General features: G+C 41.2%; 2 protein-coding genes across 5 annotated transcripts in view; one reads left to right on the top strand and one right to left on the bottom strand.

Moving 5' to 3' along the window:
- LOC137420683 (receptor expression-enhancing protein 1) overlaps nt 1-15,541 on the top strand; it is a 75,679-nt gene extending 60,138 nt beyond the window's left edge. Inside the window, exons 6-8 of one of the 2 annotated variants that reach the window (XM_068105947.2) lie at nt 7,365-7,485; nt 7,798-7,970; nt 13,119-15,541. In XM_068105947.2, the coding sequence (XP_067962048.1) occupies nt 7,365-7,485; nt 7,798-7,970; nt 13,119-13,181 (357 nt within the window). In that variant the 3' untranslated portion in view covers nt 13,182-15,541. Of the gene's footprint in view, nt 1-7,364; nt 7,495-7,797; nt 7,971-13,118 lie in introns of both variants that reach the window. The other variant, XM_068105948.2, reaches the window with a different exon arrangement.
- Nucleotides 15,542-19,809: 4,268 nt separating this feature from the next.
- On the bottom strand, nt 19,810-25,313 carry LOC144890952 (uncharacterized). 3 transcript variants are annotated; one of them, XR_013622607.1, is made up of 3 exons: nt 25,276-25,313; nt 20,332-20,430; nt 19,810-20,222 (listed from the first exon to the last, which is right to left on the bottom strand). XR_013622607.1 is itself a non-coding variant. In XM_078772836.1 (3 exons), exons 1-3 carry the CDS (start codon nt 20,532-20,534, stop codon nt 19,998-20,000), a joined length of 339 nt encoding a protein of 112 aa, XP_078628962.1. In that variant the 5' UTR covers nt 20,535-20,635; the 3' UTR covers nt 19,810-19,997. The 3 variants fall into 3 exon arrangements, 2 of the variants coding, with proteins under 2 accessions (XP_078628962.1, XP_078628961.1); XM_078772836.1 differs by lacking the exon at nt 25,276-25,313 and adding an exon at nt 20,520-20,635; XM_078772835.1 differs by lacking the exon at nt 25,276-25,313 and having other exon boundaries at nt 20,332-20,647.
- Nucleotides 25,314-25,552: the final 239 nt, after the last annotated feature.

The following is a 25,552-nucleotide window of genomic DNA, read 5'->3' as shown; positions in this document are numbered from 1 at the left end:
CATATATACTGTATTCTCATATTCTCATCGTGAAACATGGAATTTTTTCCTTCACTGGCAATTCAATTAAAAAAGGGTACATCACGTCCTTTTCACATTGGAATTAAATGTCTCAATTGAATTTGGCGCAAACGATGGTCTAAAACGACCCGCGTGAGGATCCCGCATTATCTCGTTAACCTTCACCAAAGCAAGTTTCTCATAAACGGTACAGATTGAGGGAAGGTTTGTCCGTATTTTACATGCTAGGAAATCTTCCCGGTTATTTCCAATTTCTTAACATTCCCTTTTGGTGAATTACCAAATGTACATATCAAATTGCAAGTAAGCATACTTTGAATCAAGGACTGATAGAAAAGCATCAAAATGAAACATTATCGACATGAAACTCTTTCAATTACCTTCAAAGTACAATCTTTGGTTTGCTTTAGTGGCCAACATTTGGGAATTCCTGCTCCATTTCAATTTGTTATCGATCACTGTGTCCATATATATTACTTACCTTTTCTGTATTTTGATCATGAATTAATCAAAGCGTCATGGACACATGCTAAGCAGTGAAAATCTAAAATAACTATTTTTGTCTCATTGACATTAATAACTCAATAATGATGATCACACCAGTCTACAGACTTCTGAACTTCGTTCATATATTCATACTTATCGTTCAGTATGAACCTCGTAAATACTTTATCATTGGCATATTTGATAACACCAAAACTAGGACTTTAACTGCAGCAGCCATATGTATGTAGAGAGCACAAAATGGGGGAGAACACACAACCTTGCGGTGCACCTAACCTCAAAACCATGACACTTGACACCATATTATTGCACTTCACCCATTGCGGTCTACCTGCAAGAAAACTGTGAATTCATCTAGAAAGCCTCGGAGTGCTATCTCATTTCATTAACTTATTAATGGTATTGAAGGTGCTGGATAAGTCAATAAATACTGATCTTACAAAAGACTTGGGAGTATCTAAATAATGGAACAATCTTTGGAGATAAACGAGCAAAGCATCCTCGACACTCAGATTACTCTGATATGCAAATTGAGATTGATCAAACAAGCTTACTTGATTACTCAAACATTTCAACAATATCCTTTCAATACACTTCATTGCATTAAATGTCAAGGCTACCAGATGGTAATCATTCAACTCGTGGTTTTTTACTTTTAGTTCTGGAACCGAATGATAACATTATCCAAGATTGTTTGATAAATACATATAAACCCCGGGGCAAGTTGTTGACAACACAATTTCAAAATCTTATTAGAAATTCTTGGGTAAAATGCCTGGGGCATAGAAAATGCCCCTTTATATAAGGATATGTGCCATGTGGCAAAGTAGAGAAAAGAAGGGACTTTCCATAGCTTATAGAAAATGTCGAACAATAGAAAAGAGGGACATTCAAAAAATTTCATGTGCATGCTGTACTACCCTTGTGTTCTTAGGAGGAACCAAGTAATGCTTTAGAAAAGTTTATATAAAGGGGTGCCAATTTGATTCATACACCTGCATGAAGAAGTAAATGTATTTTATTTGCCAGATGTTGGGCACCCCTTTGCGCCTCCCTTTGATACCAGCTGGTCCAGTGGCCTTGCTTACCTTAGTCTTAGCAAATACACAAAAAATACTTTCAATATTTTGTATTTTTAGTAAAAATACTAAAAAACAATAAAAATAATTCAGGTTATCAACAAAATATTTAGTACAATGTGCTGCCCTCTTTGGTTTGTCCTTGAATCAAGCAGCACGGGAATTATTTCCTTTAAAATTCCATTCTAACTTTCATTTATAATCTGCTTTAAACTTTGTAACGTGCCCATTTATTTCTTTCTGAATAGCTTTCACGTGCGATGATCTATCTCCATCTAGAAAGGCTTCCCTATTTTCCTTAAGGAAGTCCTTGCATGTCGTATGTAATCAGCAACACTCATTGGTATTTGGCGGCTTATTATTCGGATACGTTTTAACAACTTTATGAGGGATGACAGAGTCAGCACAGAACTCGATGTACTCGGAGATAACTAAGCCCTCACATCCACCGACTCAGAGGGATCCATGAATACACTCCAATCTGTACGATCAAAACATGCACACAGCTCCTCGGTGGTTCTGTGCTCCAACCATGCTATTGTCGCGTGACTACCCTTGGTGAACACCTTAGGGTAGCACGGATGACCAAACGAGCTGTTACTCCGAGGCGTTCAGTTCAAATGGTGGAGAATACGTGTGGGGAAGCAAGAGGGAGGGGGAGAAACGGGAGCCTTACCTGAACGGCTTCCACTCAGTCTCCACACCTGAAGAAAAAAAAACTCAAATGCAAACGGATTTAAAATGTACAAAAATAACAGATTTATTTAAATAAATGCCGGTACAAAGAAAATGCGTGATAAACTAAATTCCTAAATGGGTGTTGATAAACCAATAGACTGGATTAATACGATATTGATGTAGCACAGGCTTGATGGATCAAATGGCCTTCTTGTATATTTGTAATTGAGAAACAACCATTATTACTAACTAGCCGAAACCCGTGGAACATCCACGGAAGGGAGGATGTGGTGTATGGATAGAGTGTACCATTATGGATGGCATAGGGGATTTGCTTGTCCGAGTAAGAGTTAGGAAGCACCTGATGAGGTTAGTGTACACCGCGATCGACGACACCGGCACAAATGCATGCTCTGGATTGTCCACTCAGTGGACGGCTTGCTTTCGCCTTCTCCTGTCCAATCAGCGGACGGCTTGCTTCGCCTTCACCCAGCAGACGCCAATACGATGGCGTCATATCGGCAGTTAATCGGATGCTTTTGGGCCCCAAAGTCGACTAATTCAGATTTTTCGAGTATGGCTGTACGTGATAAACAAAGAGCGCGGTTCGTAGATCGTAAATCCATTAGTGCCGTGGGCATCGGGTCACTGGGTGCGGCGTAAAAGGGATAACAAAGTCGAGTCCTTACGCTATTATTATATAGATAATCACTGATTGCTTCAATATCGTATAATACAGTGAATCATAAAAGATTCATCGAGAAATCCTTCAGCTAGTGTTGGTCGCCTTGCTCCATATTCATTGCGCGGACATTTGTTTTTGTTTTTTCAAATCACGAAACTAACAATGAACTTGCTGAACAGCACTCATCACTAAGGTGATCATCACTAATAATAAGTACTAGAGTCCCTGTATATAGAGAGTTGTGTCAACTCAAATTTGGACGCCATTTTGTGTCTAAGTGTGTCGGATTAGATATACATGTACATTCGCGATATGGGGTGATATATTCTAAACCTGCTAAAAAAAAATTTACTACACATATTTAGTCTTATTATTACATACAGGTGATATTTGTTTTGTCAAAAACTCAGCTATTGCCGTGAAAAAGAGCTGTGTGGTGATATTAAAAGTGGTATGGCAATGCATATTACAAACCAACACTGCATATAAGAGCTAACATTATAAGTAAGACAAACCAATGCTGTCGTTCTCTGAATTTTAATAACTTTTAGAAAGGAGTGTGGGCATATCCAATATTTTTTAAAGGGTGCCGAGAGCAATTCTGGTGTAGGACTTCCAGCCGACATATAGTCTAACACACTTAAAACAAATTCTGTACGTGGTATTGCCATATTTCTATAGTGTACAACTTTAGTTTTATCGACATTTATATTCAATTTCCATTGTAATGATTTAACAAGTTGCAAGTCAGCTTCTGTCTCTGACATAAGGAAAACGTCATCGGCATCTAGTAAGATTGAAACGTTCATTTATTACTACACCCTTGCCCAGAACTCTGATGGATATTGCCTGATCGATTAATGTTTCATAGCTGGCGACTTAATTAACACTTAATTTTCGACTGCGCCAAGCCGTAATTAAACAGAGAAAAAACTTTAAAAAATACCTGCAGTGTGCACGGTTCGTCTAGTCGAACAGATATGGAAAAGCACAGATAAGACGTCGTATCCACCATAACTTGTTTAATTTCACCAGGAACACGATGAGGCCAACACAGTAAACATTCAGTACAAAACTTGGTTCATACATTCAGTACAGAACATGATTCATACATTCAGACCGTAAGAAAACTCTGCCCGTAATACAACACTCTGACCAGACCAACACTTCATCCCACTACGTTCACTCCTCACAAGTGAAACTCATCACTACTCCGTTCACTCCTGACAAGTGAGACTCATCACTACTCCGTTCACTCCTCACAAGTGAAACTCATCACTACTCCGTTCACTCCTCACAAGTGAGACTCATCACTACTCCGTTCACTCCTCACAAGTGAAACTCATCACTACTCCGTTCACTCCTCACAAGTGAGACTCATCACTACTCTGTTCACTCCTCACAAGTGAGACACCATCACTACTCCGTTCACTCCTCACAAGTGACTTGTATTTGATGTATCCTTGATGTATTTATTTATTGAAATTTTTATTCTAACACAACACAGTTTAATTTTAATGAGCTGTCATGTACTAGTACTTCCACAACAGAAAATCACATGGACAATCTTCCGGAAGATGGCCAGACAAATCGCTAGCTCTATCGACCACATGTATATTGATATCAAACAGGGATAACAGCTTTTGAAAGTTGAGCCAGTTTTAAATGTGGGTACACAAATACACCTGTTTTACTGCATTAATCACCTAGAAATATTGTATGTTTTGGGAACGATAGCTGTCACCAGGTTAAATATATAGGGATTGTCCAATGTGCAAAATCTTCCATCACTACAATTTGGCCATAAATCCCGGGGTGGGAAATATTTGAGCAAATATGCCACAAGACGCATGAGCACTGTACAAAGCAAACAATAACTCGTCAAATTTTGGACGTATGGATGGCTGCACAACCCGCAAAAAAATTGAGCAGGCCCCCCCCTAAAATTGCTTTTATGATTGCCGATTAGGCTAAAGATTTTAAACCAAAAAAATAACTTGCCTCGGAATAAGTTTTGAATGGACGGACAGACAACTGAAAACAAAACGGACCATGGGTTTCCCACCCCTATAAAATCAAAATTAATTCCCTCTGAAAAAGTACAGTGACATTGCCCGCAGACTACCCAACCGCAGACCAGGCAATGTCACTGTACCGGGACATTTCATCAATCAATGACAATATGCGGTCCACTAGGACTACCCGAAAAAAATTGAGCAGGGTTCTTCCCACGGAAATGCATTTTTGGTCAGCTCCTTGAAGATTATAAACAAACACAAATCACTTCCCTTTAAAAGGGTTTTCAACGGACAGACAACCAAAAAAAAACCGAGCAGATAGAATTGCTTTTGAACATCGATCATCAAGCGGCGTGGGCCTACCTGGCAGAGTCTCGAGGAGTCGATCGCTTTCCAGCTCTTTCGTCTGACTTTCGCTTCCCAAATTTGTCTTCTGACTTTATCACTTGGAAATCTATACATCTTATATTTCCCAGATTGGTTTGAACAACCAAAAGCAGAACAACCAGTCATTTTGTTTGGCAATAAACAACATTCCCGTACCAAGCTGACGTTCACGCACGGTGAAGTTAGACACAAAATGGCGCCACGAAATCACGTGACCAGAAATCTCGGGTCAGCGCATGGCGCAACTCTCTTTATACAGGGACTCTAATAAGTACCACGCTTTACATTCGAATCACTAAGATGGATTCTCAATGGCTCAAAACTACAATTTTATTGTACACCAAAATAAATGTTTTGTGTTCTTTTCACAATTTGTGCAAATTGAATGGGAAAGGTTTGCAAATAAGAACATCATTATCCCATCGGCTTTTCCTCTGTTGTTTTAACTGTGATAGCGGCTGGAGTAATGGTGTTGGGAGCAAGAGATAAATGCACTGTTAAGATTAGTCATATTATATCGAGAAATCCCGAATAAATGCCACAAAGAGAAAGGCGTAGGCCTAACATTTCATCGATGGAGTTGCTTTCATCAAGGGACGACATGATCAGCATCACACATGGGACCAAAATAACACACTGTTGAGTATAGGAGAGAAGGGTGTGGATTGCAGGAGTACTTGTGATTCCCACACATTATCTCCCATCATAGGCATTGATAATCCCATGCACCTTAAACCCATCCCTCTCTAATCGATATCACTAATTAAAATCCCTCTCCCTCTCTAATCGATATCACGAAATTAAAATCCCCCTCCCTTATTTTTTATACATAATCGCTATACCTGATGAGTACAACTTTTTAGTTTTTAAAGGAACCTGGGTCTTTGTGCTCATGAGATTAATTTTTTCGGAAACTTTTACTGCAGGACCAAATTATATCGAGAGGATATGTGGGCGTTGCTAGATTGTGTTGTGCTCCAAACCTGGGGATGCTTTTAAGATAATGGTGCTTTCCATCAATCTCAATCACATTTGCATCCGGTTCGAGTGAAATCATGTATTATTTTTGTGTATATACCTTTGGGCCTTCATAATACCCAGATAGCATGCCATAGAGAATCTGTGGGATTAGTTTGAATTTGCTTTTGCGATGTTTTATGCTTTTAGGGTGGAATGGATAACAGGGTTAAATTAAGAAGGTGGACTGCAAGGAGAGGGGAGTGAGGGAATTAAAGCAGAAAAAGGTGGGGGAAATCAAATTACACCATCTTTGTATCTTCGCCATTGAAGGTGGGCGGAGGTTATGTATTCACCCCTGTTTGTCAGTTTTTTTGTCTGTGAGCATGATGTCTCAAAAGGTTATGGATCGATTCGGACAAACTTGATGAACAGGTTGGGTGTTTGACACGAACGAATCGATTAGATTTTGGTGAACATCTGAATCTGAATACTGGATTTTTTAAAGTGATTCTTCAACATTGATAGATGGGGGTCAAAAACGTTATATAGCACAATATCTAGAAAAGTTGGGGACGGATTATGACAAAACGTGGTGGATGTTTTGGGTGAATGACAATAACAAGCCGATTAGATGTTGGTTCAAGTCCGAATGCAGATCCGGCCTATCAGTGGGATAATATGTGTTCAGTGTATCAGTGGTTCACAAAGCGTAAACTGTTCAGACTGGCGGATGTATACATTCTAGCGAGTGCCATTCTAGTTTTACAAATATAAATGGCCCCAATAATTCAAAGGACGTGTTCGTGTTACATCCTGAACCACACGATGTCGAGATGATATGCCACCAATAAACTGGAGTGGAAGTTGTGATGGATTGGCACAGTCAAAGTCCCATGGCGATCCAGCCCGTTATTAGACCGTGCAAGTTGGCAACTTCTTCAGCCAATCATTTTATGATGTTTGAAATGCAATAAAAAACTGAACTTTTAATCCTTCGTTGCACAAAATTAACGTACAGTCTTTACCACACAGGGCCAGGGGGCGCTCACGCACCACTTGCGCAGTTTCAGCATGCAGGACCTTCACGTTATTCCAAGTTCTGAGCCACTGCCAGGGGACCGACCTTTGACGCGGTCTCCTATTGGCCACTCCGGTGAGTCCCGTAAGTATGGAAAAGGGCAGTGCACAAGGCAATATGTGACCGTGGCCATTGTTTACAATATTGTGTTGTTTGTTACACCTGTTAATTCTTGTTATATGATGATATGATGAGCTAAAATTCGGCCAGAGCTGCATACATAATAAATAATTGGTACTATACTCATCATTTCTTAATTAAATTGCAGTATTACTTCCTGTATCAAAAAATTTAAAGTAAAACATTAAATCAGCATCATTCTAGAATGTCGTTAAGATAGCATAATGCTTTTCAAGTGTATGGAAGCTGTCACTCACTGTCCCACAGGCATGGAGAGGGATATGGGACGGCACCGCTCTGGTGCCTTAACGGATGGTGAGCGTTCTGACGTGATCAGCGATGACGACGATGCCGACGATGCCTGGGAGCAAGCCGTAATTGCGTCAAGCATCCGCCGTTCACGCCTACGGAAGATGCCTAAGTCTCAGCAGCGCTATGGTGTACGTCCCTGGAGCTTCCACAGAACAGAAAGCCACTGTTTTTATCTATACCAAGGTCTAGACTCATAAAGGAGTTAAATGACAAAAGACAGCGGGTTTAGACTACCAAGGGTATTGTTTGGAGGGTGGGGAATACATGAGGAAAAAAAAGGGGAATAACACAAAAATAAGAAACAAGGGTGTGCAGAGAAACAAAATTAGAGATAACGTGGAAGAATGAACGTGTGTAGAAAAGGCGGTGGATGTGCATGGTGAGCGCATGAGGTAATGATGTGCAGCACATTTGAAAGACAGGCATGAGGAGGATGATATAAAGGACGCAGGGAGACTATTACACAATTGAGAGAATAAGGGGTCAAATTAATGCAAGTGGGCAAGCAGTCTGGACTTGGAGAGCGGGTGAGCAGTCCTGGGTTTTTTTAGGCATACATGCGGCCTGGGGTGCGTTGCAGAAGGTAGAGGTAGGAGAGGGCATAAGGAGCAAAGTCGGAGGAAAGTTTTTATAAAATGCAGCCCACCAATGTCCCTCCAGTGGGAGTGTAACAGTCTCTCGGTATCTACCATCTGTATTGAGAGTCTAACGGTGCAGAAGGCCTTGTTTTTAATACCTCAGCAGAAGCGAGGTGAAAAATCAGGAGCACAAACCCAGAACAGGAAGTCAAACTCCATGGAGTTCTGTATGAAAGCCTTGTACACCATGACAATCTCGGTGCGGCTCAATAATTACATATAATACCAAGATGGCATCTATCCCTTGATACCAGTTTGGTGATATGTTCCTCCCATGAAAGGTTATGGCAGATGAGGCCAAGGAGTTCCAGAGATTGCACCTCTGTCTGTGGTGAATGAGACAAGTGGACTGGATAGTTCGATTGCCCATCCTTGTCGAGAGACTGTGGGACATTGCGACTTGCCAGTGTAGCAATGTCATGTTCCAAGTAGCTGACCAGTGGCTTATCCTGTCCAGGCCTTTCACAAAGGTGATGTTCCATTCTGCACAGTGTGGAATGTTTGGCTAAATGCTAAAAGTTGGTTTTCAGGAGAATCGATAGATCATAGATCAAGAATAGCATCAGTCCGAAGACACTTCCTTGTGGAACCCGAGCCTGAAGGGAGTGATCATGGGAAAGGACACATCAAGAGCCACCCACTTGAGCCAGGGTCCTTGAATACCAAAGGACGACGACTTGGAAATTGAGTCTAGATAGCAGACCGTCAAAAAGGGTCAAGAGATATCCAGAGGACTGCCCTAACCTCTTGATGTTGATATGTGGCATCCATCCACTGTTCTCAGGAGTAACATATCCAAGGTGGAATGGCCAGGTTAGAAGCCAAATCGGTGTCAGAGATTAGCCAGGTAGATGAGAGAGTTTCTGAGGCTGGCCACAATGATGGACTTCATTACTTTGCTCTTGATGGGGACAAGGCTGATAAGACTGTTTTTGAACCTTTATTATTAACTATGGCTTGTGGTGAGGCTGTTGCCCTGAAACAACTTGCTTTCGTCTCCTGGAAAGCAAATCCAACGGAAGGAAATCTCATTTCCTTTCACAAAGCCCGAAACAAGTGTGTGTCCACCCTCAGGAGAGCCAGGAAACAATATCTCACCATTCTCAAGACCGAACTCTCTTATCTGGCTCCCTCTTCCAAATCCTGGTGGCGTCTGGTCAAATCTGTTTCTGGTGTTTGTTCCCCCTCCATCCCCTCCCTCACCTCAAACGGCTTAACGGCTGACTCCGCACGTGAAAAAGCTGAATGCCTCAACTCTGTGTTTGCCTCTAAATCTTGTGTCCCAAACCCATCCCTCTCTGTACCCACCGTACCCAGTCGTACCCAGCTGCTCCTGGACTCTGTGTCCTTTCCTCCTGACAAGGTGGAAAAGTTTCTGTCAACCCTCGACTCTGATTCTGCAACTGGTCCTGACGGCATCAGCCCACGGGTCCTAAAATCATGTTCTTCTGCTCTTTCACTCCCTCTTTCTGTTCTCGTCACCCTCTCTTTTGCTCAAGGTCATCTGCCATCTGCTTGGAAATCAGCCAACATCACCGGTTTGCACAAAAAAGGTGCAAAAACAGATCCCAGCAACTACAGACCAATCAGCCTTCTCCCAATTATCAGCAAAGTCATGGAATCCATCATTGCTTCAGATATTAAATCTTTCCTCTTCTCCAATGGCTTGATCTCTGATCATCAATTTGGTTTCAGACCTGGTCACTCTACTCTGGACATGCTGCTTCTGCTTTCTCAACAATGGATGGAGGTCCTCAACGCCAAACAGGAAATTAGAGCTGTCTCCCTTGACATTTCACGTGCCTTCGATACGGTCTGGCACCCTGCTCCGCTCACCAAACTCTCCTCCTTTGGTATCCATGGAAATCTCCACGCATGGCTGGCGGACTTCCTCTCTGGTCGTAGTCAACGTGTGGCCCTGAATGGGTTTCTCTCATCTCCTCTTCCTGTTCAGGCTGGAGTTCCCCAAGGTAGTGTTCTGGGCCCTGTGCTTTTTCTGGTCTTCATCAATGATCTCTCTGACTCTCTTGAAAATCCTCTCTATCTCTTTGCTGACGACTCTACTCTCTGTCGCTCCATTCCTCATCCCTCAGATCGGCAGTCTGCAGCCTCCTCACTCTCTGCAGACCTGGACAAAATCACAGACTGGTCAAACAAGTGGAACATGTCTTTCAATCCTGACAAATCTCACACTCTTACAATGTCTCTCCGAAAGGACCGACTGGACAACCCTCCCATCTACTTTCTCAACAATCCTCTCCAAGAAGTTATGTCGCTCAAGCTTTTGGGTCTCGCTATCTGCCATGATCTTTCTTGGGAAAACCACATTTCCAAGCTGGCCTCCAAAGCCAGTCGCCGACTGGGCATCCTCCGTCGTGCGAAGTCCTTCTTTGGCACACCTGAGCTCCTCACCACATACAAGGCTTTCATCCGCAGCTCAATGGAATACTGTTTCCCCCTCTGGGCTGGTGCTCCTGCCTCACACCTTGCTCGGCTTCACGCTGTTGAGGCCAAAGCTTTCAGAATCATTGGAACCTCCTGCGATGTAGTCAACACTGAGGGCCTTTCACTCACTCACCGCAGGCAGGTTGGTGGTCTTTCTGTCTTCTACCGACTCCTCTCCGGCCTTACTCCCCCAGCTCTCTCTGTGCTCTGTCCCCCCAATATTCCTTCAGGTCGCACAAGATCTGCCTGCAACCCTCTTATGGTTAAACTGCCAAAGTCTAGGCTCTCTGCTCACCTTCACTCTTTCATTCCCCTTTTCTCCTGCCTCTGGAACAAACTCCCCCACTCCCTTCAATCCCACTCCTCCCTCCAGGTCTTTAAAACAGCTGTTCACCACCATCTCTTATCTTCCCCCATCGAAAACCTTGATCTTTTCTACCCCCGGTAATTCACCCCAGAGTCCTTGCAGTGTTCATATGTTTTATTCCTCTCCCACCTCCCCCCATGTCCTCCCGATGTCCCTGCTCTCAAATGTTGTGTTTGTGTCCTTCCCCCTCTTCCCCCTCTCTTTTGTGTCCTTCCCCCTCTCTCCCCATCTTGTCTGCCGCTCCCCTTGTTTTTTGTGTTTTGTGTGTCGGTTTGTCTTTTTGTGTGATTAATGTTAGCTCTTTCACGAGCCTCGATCTTGTATACAAAAAAAATAAATAAATAAAAAATAAAAAACTACCGTCCAGTTGAGTTCATCACATACTGAACCCTCCGGCGTCCGTCGTCGTCTGTCGTCTGTTAACTTTTCGACGTTAACACTCCAGCGTCCACAAATATCAACCGATTCTGATCAAACTTGACATGCAGCATCCTTACCCCAAGGACCGGGTTGGTATTACATTTCAGCCCGATCCGTTGAAAAATGGCGTACTTAGGCGACCATTTTGTTTTTGGTCATGAAAACGACGTTAACACTCTAGCGTCCACAAATATTAACAGAGTTTGATCAAACTTAGAATGTTTAACCCTTACCACACAAGGTAGGTTGCGATTGCATTCCAACCCGATCCGTCACAAAATGGCCGCCAGTCAGTTCAGTTGAGTTCTGCTTCCCTGGAAGCTCTAGTTATGGATTGGAGTGATGTTTGCAACTTTCCAAGAAGAAGGAAGTTACTCATCCAAGAAGGACCTGTGAAATACAGAGGAGAGATGGTATGTACTGTATGTTGCATCGATGGGACTGAATCACCATTTGAGGATTACAGCACTTTTGCTGTCATGATCGACTGCCGAAGAGGTGTGATGTGCGTCAGAAAACTCTTCACTATGGTCCGAGTGTAGTCCACATGCTGTAGAGAAGATTGTTCAATGGGCGATCTCTTGCTCTTTCTGACGTGCCGTACTCTGTTCCAGAGTGTCAGTGCTGCCAGGGTGCTGGCAATAGCTCACCCACTCTTCGCGGAAGAGCATCATGGGGTCTTTAGCATCTAAAAAACTAATGTCGGCAGATGGGACACCGGTTTAACGTCCATCGGATGGACGGCACACACATTGATGAATCACCTGTGAAACACCAGGATGACAGTTTATAGCTGGGTCTGGATTCAAACCCAGACTAGACAGCTTAGAGGTGAGTGAGCGTACCACTAGGCAATCCTGCCAACCTTAATGGGAGAAAGGATGGATATATAGTAAAGGACGGATGTGGAACCTTAACTTTTGAATGAATGCAGTGTTTAAGAACCCTGCCCTTCCCGCCCAAAGTAATGGAAGGGGGTTTGTGTACTGGAGACATCCTCATGGAAGCTGGTAGGTCTTTAGAGGACAGTGGGAGGCTGTAATATTGAATCCCAAGTGAGCTTGATGTTGGGTCTTGGGTTCTCCATAAGGCTTGCACACAACGATTCCGAGCCGTGTATAGAGACCATGTCGCCATCGGCGGGGTTCCAGGAGAATGCAAGTTTTCTTACGGCAGCTTCGCCACACTTATGCAATCTTGCACGCTGCCGTTTGTATACATGGCAACACAGTGTCTGGTACAAAGTTTATTTATTAATTCGTTCAAATAATTTACGTGTTTGGGAAGACTATTACAAATCAAGTGCAGAAGATTGCTCTCCATTGCCAACAGAAGTTGAACTTGTCTTTAACACATTCTCCTTGTTTTGTGCCCCTTCCCTGTCCCCATTCTATTGCTATATACAGTCGCTGAAGAGAACCAAAGTCACCAGGAAAACATCACTGAGCAATATCACAGGAACGCTCTAAGTATGAGGAAGTGCACTTGGGATTTCGGTGCCTTTTGAGCTGCAAAAAGGGTGCAGTGTGAGGTTTCTCTTTTATTTTATTTTTCTGCTGCACTGTCAGCCCTGTGGTAACTGTCGAGCCCAAGAGCCACAACAGCTTTCTACTGTAGTTCACACGGTGCATACCTTTGGGACTTGAAACTCGTTTTTGGAATACAAGGTGTGATGAGGTTCAGATGTTTATGCTGGTTAACCTCAAACAAATGCTCTCTGGTCGGTTCAACTTTTCAAAAGTCACATAAAGTCTGAACTTTGAGAGTAAACAATTTGCATTTGCCAACACGGAATAAGTTCACCCTTCGTTATATCTTTTGTTGAATTTTGCCACATTCTGTCCTGGTTAGTGTGCTACGGTAAATTTATTTTTCCCTGCTTAATTGCATTTCATGCAAGTGCGCAAAGTCGACGAGCGTGCTTGCGCTAAATACATCATGAGGATGGTGGGATTTAAAAACGACAACGTAAGGTTCGTATTATTCCTTAAAAACTCATTTTATTGCGTTCACGTTAGCACTTCACAACATGAGCTTCAACATGAAACTTCTTGATTTGTTTCTGTAAGTACTGTACAAATTCAGGCAGTACTCAGAGCAATTTAGGCCTTTTGCAAATAAGGCAAATCGATGGACCCGACAAAGAATTATGATTTCATCACGTTCATCGTACACCGCATTCTACATGCAAAGTGTGACGCAAGTCAGGCAATGTCGAGTCTTAATGTTCATCCCCTGTTATTCTTCCTTTACACGATAAAAAATTACGATGGATTCTTGAACGTTTCGCCGTTAACATCGATTCACTTGCGAACCTGTTTCACACTGAGTTCCGCAGCACGCCAACATTGATCCTGGCAGGCTCGGATCGTATCTTATACTTCAATTCTGACTTTTCGGACGACAGGCTTCAGATGCCAGGACAGAAGGAAGTTAGTTGAGAGGCCTGAGTTTGAGCGATTACCATGGAAGCCTGACGTTTGCCACACTCTCTAAAGCAAAGTGCAACCATAAATATTCTAGAGTGACATTGCTGCCAAATACAGTGCACTGTACATCGAAATTCATCCTGCTTCGAGTTTGTTCGTCCGCGCAAGTCTTCCTTCCCCGCCATCCCCTTAACCCGTGGTTTACATCGGAAAATCTTGGGTTCTTTCGTCATGCCGTGCGCTCGATACCAAATTCTGCTTGTGCCTTTCTTTGTTGGATCTATAGTACGCAAGTTTATAAATTCTTTTTCTTGCTTTGTTTTTCACGAGCAACTACTGTAGTGCAATACTTTGTACTACTGTAGTGCCTTTTGCAACTACTGTAGTGCAATACTGCAACTACCACTACTGTAAGTCAGCTCTGCAAAGGTATCATTTGTATATAATACAAGCACTATGCAATGCACAAGCTGTGTTCACCTGGAAACACGGCTGTTAATTTTTTTTGGTGAATGAAGATCGACGAAGTAGTTAGTGATTTCTGACGTTTAAGAAAACCTTCCTCGTTTCATCTTCCGGGGGTGGTGGGAACGTGTTCTCACCTGTCCGGTGCATTTTTCAAATTCACCAGCTTACGAAACTGTTTCACCTTAAAGAATGTAATGAACGACTTCATCGCTTTCTTTCTTTGCCCTCTCACGTCTTATTTTCTTAAACCAGAACGACTTAGCATGCCCTCGGCAGTTTATTCCGCTGTAGTTCTTAGGGTGCACGTATTACCTCCAGAAAGGTCATTTGAAATGGTCTTCGCATGCCAATTAGCGATCATATATTTGATCCAAATCGATCTGACATTACGAAAGTGGAAAAATTTACGGTGTCATGACGAAAAATTTGAAATTTGTACATAGTCGAGTGTAACCGGAGAGGAACGATTCGTGAATGGTTCAAAAAAAGAAAATATAACGGTTCAAAATCTCAGCACTCACACTCTTGGTTATTCGACGGCGACGGTGGATCCGTATCCTTGAAGCGACGTATTGCAATCGCAAATTTGTACTCGAGCTTATCGAAAGCTCGACGGAGTTCAGGTCTTCGTTGCTCATGCACTTGGCCTGGTTGTACTCTTTCGAGCAGACAAAAGATCTTTGCGATAGGTTGCAGCAACGATGATAGGACGAATAACAAGGCCCAATAGGCACTTTTAAGCTTGTACAGTGCTTCAAACGTACGCATATACTTACTCTGCATGCATTTTGCACACTTTGATATTGTGCTGTAAAAATGGGAAAATAAACAAAACAAAAACTGGCGTGGAGCATGTTTCGCATAAAATGACCTTTTCTATTTTTATTTTTTTCTCAATAAAAGAATACTGCAATAGTATTTTCCAAATGCAATTGATTTTTGAGTGTTGTATTTTTTGGGATGATAGCCATCCCACTCCTTCCTTCAGTATTTTCTGGAATATTGACAGCAAACAATGTGTAGAGCTCACCGATCCTATAAATATTTATACGGCATGCGCTTTCAATGCTAAATAATCATTGTGGCCCAATGTGGGTGAAGCTGCCTTGAAATGTCATGATGAAAGAACGAGTTTGCAGTGAAATACGGCTATTGCAATCCATTTGTGTGTGTCAGCCAAGACGGAAGTCTTAGCATGCAATATACAGCAAGGGTCACACCCAAGTGCTTCTGTCATCTCACAGACTTCAAAAAGAGAGTACTATAAACAAAACCTTATTCGCACCACTTTATTCTGTTTCCAATGATGACGCTGAGTCTATGGGTTTATCACTTTGCCATTGCCCACAGGTCGATGGCCTCTCTGCCCGTCCTTTCTGGTCTTGCATCCTCTGCCCTCTCTGTGATTTTCCCCCTAGATAACTGCAGGGCATAAGTGGTCCACCACCAACCTTCTTCTCGTAAAACTGTCAAAATTCAGAAATACTGCTCACCTCCGCTCATTCATTCCTTTCCCACCCAATCTGTGGAACCAACTTTCACATTCTCTTCAATCTCATTATCCCCTCCAAGTCTTCAAGACATTCACCGCCATCATCTCAGATCGTCCTCCATCCAAAACCGTGATCTTTTTTACCCTCGTTGACCACACCCAACCCCAATCCATCTTTCCAGTCTTTCACTTTCCATCCAAAAATCCAGTTTTCCTTCTGTATCCATCTTGTCCATCCCATTCACCCTCTCCTGCCCCTCATTTCTCCCCACACCCATTGTTTGTCCAAGTTTCCCTCCAACTTGGTCTTAACTCTGCTGTTGGTGTTTTCCTCCTTTGGCAACCATTCCTTTTGTCCTGTTGTGTCCTAATCCGATCAGTGTATTAATTCTAGCTCTTCAACGAGCCTCGTCTATGTTTATAAAAAGTGGTGTTGCTTGGACCTTAATGCAGCAAATATGGTGGGTGGGCCAGAAATTCTCACCCCCAGAACTCTGATCAGGTTACTTACATTGTATTTTGAATGTGACACAAAACTGTCGAGGAGGATGGTGTCGAGAAGAGGTGGATGCTTTTTGTGCACTATGTGTCTCCACTCACTGTTGCACCCTATGTGACCTGGCTTTTTGGGTGAAATTCCAATTTGGCCTTGAAAATAAAATTTGACGTACCATACCTGAAATGCTCTTGGCCTTTTTTGGTGCAGAGAAGTCCAACCTCCCCATTCTACTGTAAGATACTTTATTTCCTGCGATTATTTATGGCATCAGGTTTCTTCTCAAGCAATGATGCATTCCAAGCAATCGTCATCCTGACAGAAAATGCCAAGTACAAGCTGGTTCAGTTTCTGTTCCGTGTAAGTCTTGTTCCGTCTGTGTATCATCTACTCCTCTGAGAGTATTTGACCGAGCAAGCTGAAACGCTCAGGGATTAATGGTGGCACCATGAAGTTGTTTGTGCAAGTTTAGTTTGATTCCATCAAATTTTGAAGAAAAAATGCAGCGGTCTGTTGTCTATACACCACCCAAATAAAGGGACGTGTCAGAAGAATGTGTTGCATGCTTGGAAAAACAATCGCCCGTAGGGTGGGTGCTCTCCTGGTGAATCTAAGGAGCTTGAATGGCCAAGGCTGATGGCAGGGTCTTTTAAATTAAAAAGGCTGATTGCAGGTCTTTGGCATGTGTTGGAATAGCAGTAATGAGATAAGACCACAATCATCATCGTCTCATCAAAGACCACAAAAAAAAATCAAAATGAGAAAAAAAACACCAAGTGATCAAGTGATGCCTCCATCTGCTCTGCCTTCCTAACGGGGAATGGATTTGAATCCAGTCCGAGACAGTTACAAACTCCCGTCATAAGGAAGTTTATGATGGTGCTCAATGCAAATGTCCAGGTAATGTTTACCCATATTAATTCCTACTTGGCAATCTAGAGTCATCAAAGATGGGCTTTGTGAGTACCAAGCGGTACAAGGTTGGCAAGACTGCTGCGAAAAGTCGGTGTCCGGGGTAATCGCAGTGATGGAAAAAGTGGAACAGCAATGCTATAATTGGGGCAAGTGGTGTCCTGATCTACAAGTGAACATGACCGTTGCCCATTCAGACCATTTCAGTGTAATTCAATAAACTGTGAACTTTCTTTGGTATAACCTGTCTGCAGACATTATCGACATTATCGATTATCGATATTGCAGACATTATCTGCAGACATTATCGATTACCCTGGTGTTGGGCAAGCGGCTAGGGTGCCGGCTTATGATCCTAGGATCCTGGGTTCGAATCCCGGTCGATCGCTGAATTAACGCCAGGGGGGTTGACTCAGCCTGTCATTCCTTCCGAGGTCGGCTAATTGAGTACCAGTTCACTGGTAATTCCCTGCTTGTCGTTAAAGGCGGAAAAAAGGGTTGGCGTCAGGAAGGGCATCCGGCCGTAAAACATTGCTTCAAAAAGGGGACCAAAAAACAACAACAACCACGGTTCCCGAAAAAGGCCAACCCCCGCTTTGCGGGGAAAAATGGCCTCTAAAGGTGTTTTTTTTTAGACATTATCGACAGACCCACTAGTTAGATCATCTAGCATATTGTACTTTGTCAAATTGTGCAATGGACATCGTGAATCGTTTGCCCGCTGCAGTTGTACAATTCACCAGCTGAAGAAAGTTTCCAGTGTCACTTGTCTGGTGCCACGATGCGTGATATTGCAGGGGATTGAGTGAGCTCTTCCGGCAATGGAAACGTGGCCAAGGTAAGCAAGTTGGTCGGTAAGTGATGCAATCGTCTTTATACGGTTTAACAACACTTTCCCTGTACTGACAGGTAGCCTGGAGTTGAGCACACTTGCCTGGATTTGAATCTCGACACAGAGACTGATGCATCAACTTGTGCACCACTCATCGGAAGGACGTCAAACTCCGCGTCCCGTCTGCTGGAATTCGTTAAAGATCTCACGGTATCCTACGTAAAGAGAAGGCGAGTCGTCGACGGCACCCTGAAACAAATTACAAATTCCTGCCCAAATGTGTATCCGTGCCATAATCCTAATGCAACCGGCAGGCGGAATTCAGAACCAAATCCCGGTCCAACATGCGTTCGCTAACACCAACCCACTTTTCCTGAATCCAAGAATAATTTTAAATCCGGTATTCAAAATGGTAACATCCCTGGTGTTGGGCTAGCGGCTAGGGTGCCGGCTTAGGATCCTAGGATCCTGGGTTCGAATCCCGGTCAATCGCTGAATTAACGCCAGGGGGGTTGACTCAGCCTGTCATCCTTCCGAGGTCGGCAAATTGAGTACCAGTTCACTGGTAATTCCCTGCTTGTCGTTAAAGGCGGCAAAAAGGGTTGGCGTCAGGAAGGGCATCCGGCCATAAAACATTGCTTCAAAAAGGGGACCGAAAAACAACAACAACCACGGTTCCCGAAAAAGGCCAACCCCCGCTTGCGGGGAAAAATGGCCTCTAAAGGTGGTTTTTTTAAATTTATTTATTCAAAATGGTAACGACGTTAATTCACTCAAATTCAACATCACCTACATCCTCATTACAAAAAGATCATTTCAGCACGACAAGGGGAAAAATAAATAAATAAATAAACATCTTGGAAACTTTTGTTCTTGAAAGGTATATTTTTGTTAACTTGAAAGGTATTTTGCATCATGGTTCACTCATTATACCAAAAGTATGTGTATGTCAAAAAAATAAATTTCATAACTTCAGAAACATTCCATCTTTTAAAATTGTGAATCACATGTCCAGGTGGGGCCTATGTCGTTACAAAGTGCATAAATGTTAGTCTTGCCAAGGACTAAATCTGCACACCTGACAATTCAACATAATGGTAACCAACACAGGAGCAGTGGAGGATGTAGGGATAGGGATGTAGTGGGGGATATATATATATATATATATTTTTTTTTTCATAAACAGGAATCAAATTCCTGCGAGGGGCTAAGTGTGAAAAATTCTCTCAATACGGGACTCGATATATATATACGTATATATATATATATATATATATATATGTATATATATATATGTATGTATATATATATATATATATGTATGTATATATATATATATATATACTGTATATATATATGTATATATATATATATATATATGTATATATATATATATATATATATATGTATATATATATATATATATGTATATATATATATATATATATATATATATATATATATATATATATATATATATATATATATATATATATATATATATATATATATATATATATATGTAGATGCATGTTTTAAGACCATGAGAGTAAGTAAAATGCATTTAGGGCTTTCAAAGAGCAAGCAAGAAGCGTCCATTGAATGTCTTCCCTCAACACTGCGTCGGTTCTCATCATTCTGTTTGACAAGCGTCCCTTAGTCCACAGACGAGACCAGGTCGAAGTTTAGTCTCGCATGGTTCTCCAGTGGGGCTAAGGCGACCAACGTGTCAGCATTCCTGGCGAGCCCTGCACGTCGAGACCCCTTCTGCAGCCGGATGTTCTCGAGGCTCAGCTCCCTGTTGTCCATCACAATCGTGGCGTTCTCCTCCACCAGGGTGTCCAGAGAATCTCGAAGCGTGCATAAGAGTGGCTCCCGAGCCTGTGGAAGTTGGCGGACGGGTCTTATTTTTAGGATCCACTAGGATTTACATGTTAACAGCACTCAACCTTCACCCATGCTGACCATTCATTCCGTTGGGTTACTCTACCTCAAGAATCTCCATCATGAGTTCCTGGTCCAGCATCGCGTCGCCCTGTGGACAACTCAAATAGATGTCTCGCAGCTTCCCAAGACAGGTCCACAGGAGCTGTGAGAGAGAGGAGTTGTCAACATCTCGTTCAACATCCGACAACTCTGTCAACATCTCTTTCAACATCCGACAGATCTCCCCCTGACCATCTGCTCGCCCATCCTCTGCCATGGCTATCAAACCCGGGCGCACTTAACTCCAGACATTACACTGGAAAACCCCTCCCAAAGCGTTTTGAACATTCCTTTTCCTTTCCACGTGGCAGTCTGCAAGCCACGTGGGCGTGCCCTGCGTGTGCCGTGGGTGTGATCTAGTGATCACGTGGGCATGACATATGAAGATTTCTCCCGGGAGTCTCGTGTTAAACGTTCACAGTGTTCGTTCATTGCCGGATTTCAAATTGGGTTGCGTCGCCATCAAGCGGAACCCAGAAAGAAACGTCTCAAATTTACCAAACCTCCACGTCAGTGAGAATGCCATGTTATCCTACCACTTGTAGAAAGGGAATACTGCCAGTACAGCATATACAAACTACATACTGTCAGTACAGTATATACAAACTACATACTGTCAGTACAGCATATACAAACTACATACTGTCAGTATTGAAAGGTATTTTGCATCATGGTTCACTCATTATACCAAAAGTATGTGTATGTCAAAAAAATAAATTTCATAACTTCAGAAACATTCCATCTTTTAAAATTGGAATGTTTGTATACTGTACTGACAGTATGTAGTTTGTATATACTGTACTGACAGTATGTAGTTTGTATATACTGAACTGACAGTATGTAGTTTGTATATACTATAAACATAGTCAGTACAGCATATACAAACTACATACTGCCAGTACAGCATATACAAACTACATACTGTCAGTACAACATATACAAACTACATACTGTCAGTTCAGTATATACAAACTACATACTGTCAGTACAGTATATACAAACTACATACTGTCAGTACAGTATACAAACTACATACTGTCAGTACAGTACATACAAACTACATACTGTCAGTACAGTATATACAAACTACATACTGTCAGTACAGTATATACAAACTACATACTGTCAGTACAGTATATACAAGCTACATACTGCCAGTACAGCATATACAAACTACATACTGTCAGTACAGTATATACAAACTACATACTGTCAGTACAGTATATACAAACTACATACTGTCAGTACAGTATATACAAACTACATACTGTCAGTACAGTATATACAAACTACATACTGTCGGTACAGTATATACAAACTACATACTGTCAGTACAGTATATACAAACTACATACTGTCAGTACAGCATATACAAACTACATACTGTCAGTACAGCATATATAAACTACATACTGTCAGTACAGTATATACAAACTACATACTGTCAGTACAGTATATACAAACTACATACTGTCAGTACAGCATATACAAACTACATACTGCCAGTACAGCATATACAAACTACATACTGTCAGTACAGCATATACAAACTACATACTGCCAGTACAGCATATACAAACTACATACTGCCAGTACAGCATATACAAACTACATACTGCCACTACAGTATATACAAACTACATACTGCCAGTACAGCATATACAAACTACATACTGCCAGTACAGCATATACAAACTACATACTGTCAGTACAGCATAGACAAACTACATACTGTCAGTACAGCATATACAAACTACATACTGTCAGTACAGCATATACAAACTACATACTGTCAGTGCAGCATATACAAACTACATACTGTCAGTACAGCATATACAAACTACATACTGTCAGTACAGCATAAACAAACTACATAGTCAGTACAGCATATACAAACTACATACTGTCAGTACAGCATATACAAACTACATACTGTCAGTACAGTATATACAAACTACATACTGTCAGTACAGCATATACAAACTACATAGTCAGTACAGCATATACAAACTACATACTGTCAGTACAGTATATACAAACTACATACTGTCAGTACAGTATATACAAAGTACATACTGCCAGTACAGCATATACAAACTACATACTGTCAGTACAGCATATACAAACTACATACTGTCAGTACAGCATATACAAACTACATACTGCCAGTACAGTATATACAAACTACATACTGCCAGTACAGCATATACAAACTACATACTGTCAGTTCAGTATATACAAACTACATACTGCCAGTACAGTATATACAAACTACATACTGTCAGTACAGCATATACAAACTACATACTGTCAGTACAGTATATACAAACTACATACTGCCAGTACAGCATATACAAACTATATACTGTCAGTACAGTATATACAAACTACATACTGTCAGTACAGCATATACAAACTACATACTGTCAGTACAGCATATACAAACTACATACTGTCAGTACAGCATATACAAACTACATACTGTCAGTACAGCATATACAAACTACATACTGTCAGTACAGCATATACAAACTACATACTGTCAGTACAGCATATACAAACTACATACTGCCAGTACAGTATATACAAACTACATACTGTCAGTACAGCATATACAAACTACATACTGTCAGTACAGCATATACAAACTACATACTGTCAGTACAGCATATACAAACTACATACTGCCAGTACAGTATATACAAACTACATACTGCCAGTACAGCATATACAAACTACATACTGTCAGTACAGCATATACAAACTACATACTGCCAGTACAGCATATACAAACTACATACTGCCAGTACAGCATATACAAACTACATACTGCCAGTACAGCATATACAAACTACATACTGTCAGTACAGTATATACAAACTACATACTGTCAGTACAGCATATACAAACTACATACTGTCAGTACAGCATATACAAACTACATACTGTCAGTACAGCATATACAAACTACATACTGTCAGTACAGCATATACAAACTACATACTGTCAGTTCAGCATATACAAACTACATACTGTCAGTACAGCATATACAAACTATATACTGTCAGTACAGCATATACAAACTACATACTGTCAGTACAGCATATACAAACTACATACTGTCAGTTCAGCATATACAAACTACATACTGTCAGTACAGCATATACAAACTACATACTGTCAGTACAGCATATACAAACTACATACTGTCAGTACAGCATATACAAACTATATACTGTCAGTACAGCATATACAAACTACATACTGTCAGTACAGCATATACAAACTACATACTCTGTCAGTACAGCATATACAAACTACATACTGTCAGTACAGCATATACAAACTACATACTGTCAGTACAGCATATACAAACTACATACTGTCAGTACAGTATATACAAACTACATACTGTCAGTTCAGAAAATACAAACTACATACTGTCAGTACAGTATATACAAACTACATACTGTCAGTACAGTATATACAAACTACATACTGTCAGTACAGTATATACAAACTACATACTGTCAGTACAGTATATACATACTGTATAGCATATACAGCATGCAGCAGCAGCATATACTGTATAGCAGCAGCAGCATATACAGCATATACAGTCAGTACAGCATATACAAACTACATACTGTCAGTACAGCATATACAAACTACATACTGTCAGTACAGTATATACAAACTACATACTGTCAGTACAGCATATACAAACTACATACTGTCAGTACAGCATATACAAACTACATACTGTCAGTACAGCATATACAAACTACATACTGTCAGTACAGCATATACAAACTACATACTGTCAGTACAGCATATACAAACTACATACTGTCAGTACAGCATATACAAACTACATACTGTCAGTTCAGCATATACAAACTACATACTGTCAGTACAGTATATACAAACTACATACTGTCAGTACAGCATATACAAACTACATACTGTCAGTACAGCATATACAAACTACATACTGTCAGTACAGCATATACAAACTACATACTGTCAGTTCAGCATATACAAACTACATACTGTCAGTACAGTATATACAAACTACATACTGTCAGTACAGCATATACAAACTACATACTGTCAGTACAGCATATACAAACTACATACTGTCAGTACAGTATATACAAACTACATACTGTCAGTACAGCATATACAAACTACATACTGTCAGTACAGTATATACAAACTACATACTGTCAGTACAGCATATACAAACTACATACTGTCAGTACAGCATATACAAACTACATACTGTCAGTACAGCATATACAAACTACATACTGTCAGTTCAGTATATACAAACTACATAGTCAGTACAGCATATACAAACTACATACTGTCAGTACAGTATATACAAACTACATACTGTCAGTACAGCATATACAAACTACATACTGTCAGTACAGCATATACAAACTACATACTGTCAGTACAGTATATACAAACTACATACTGTCAGTACAGCATATACAAACTACATACTGTCAGTACAGTATATACAAACTACATACTGTCAGTACAGCATATACAAACTACATACTGTCAGTACAGTATATACAAACTACATACTGCCAGTACAGCATATACAAACTACATACTGTCAGTACAGTATATACAAACTACATACTGCCAGTACAGCATATACAAACTACATACTGTCAGTACAGCATATACAAACTACATACTGTCAGTACAGCATATACAAACTACATTGCCAGTACAGCATATACAAACTACATACTGTCAGTACAGCATATACAAACTATATACTGTCAGTACAGTATATACAAACTACATACTGTCAGTACAGCATATACAAACTACATACTGCCAGTACAGCATATACAAACTACATACTGTCAGTACAGCATATACAAACTACATACTGCCAGTACAGTATATACAAAGGACATACTGTGCAAGGAAATGTTGACAAAGTGGGCAGCCGAAAGGCCCTTAGGTTCTAATTCCACGCCCCCTTCTCAAATCATCCAATCCATAAGCCTGCACTCATCTTCCACGATACAAACTCCACCCACACACCACTAACCCAAGACATCCAGTGGATGGGAACGATGGGGGTCGAGGCAGAATGCGATCAACAATCGCGTATCTTTGGAAAATGCAAAGTGAAGCTAATAATAACATCATGTATGCCCATGTTCTGGGCCCTGTGCTTTTTCTGGTCTTCA

This window comes from Myxine glutinosa, chromosome 2 (assembly GCF_964187855.1).
Source record: "Myxine glutinosa chromosome 2, kmMyxGlut1.1, whole genome shotgun sequence".
NCBI classification, from domain to species: Eukaryota; Metazoa; Chordata; class Myxini; order Myxiniformes; family Myxinidae; genus Myxine; species Myxine glutinosa.
Note: the sequence above shows the minus strand (reverse complement) of the source record. Positions and strands in the feature narration are given on the sequence as shown.

What these genes read in the sequence shown, in the direction of transcription:
- LOC144890952 (XM_078772835.1), bottom strand. Translation starts at nt 20,544, where the DNA reads ATGGCAGAGGATGGGCGAGCAGATGGTCAGGGGGAGATCTGTCGGATG. An exon ending in TCATGATGGAGATTCTTGAG is followed by an intron (nt 20,223 to 20,331) that starts GTAGAGTAACCC and finishes CAACTTCCACAG; the next exon opens with GCTCGGGAGCCACTCTTATG.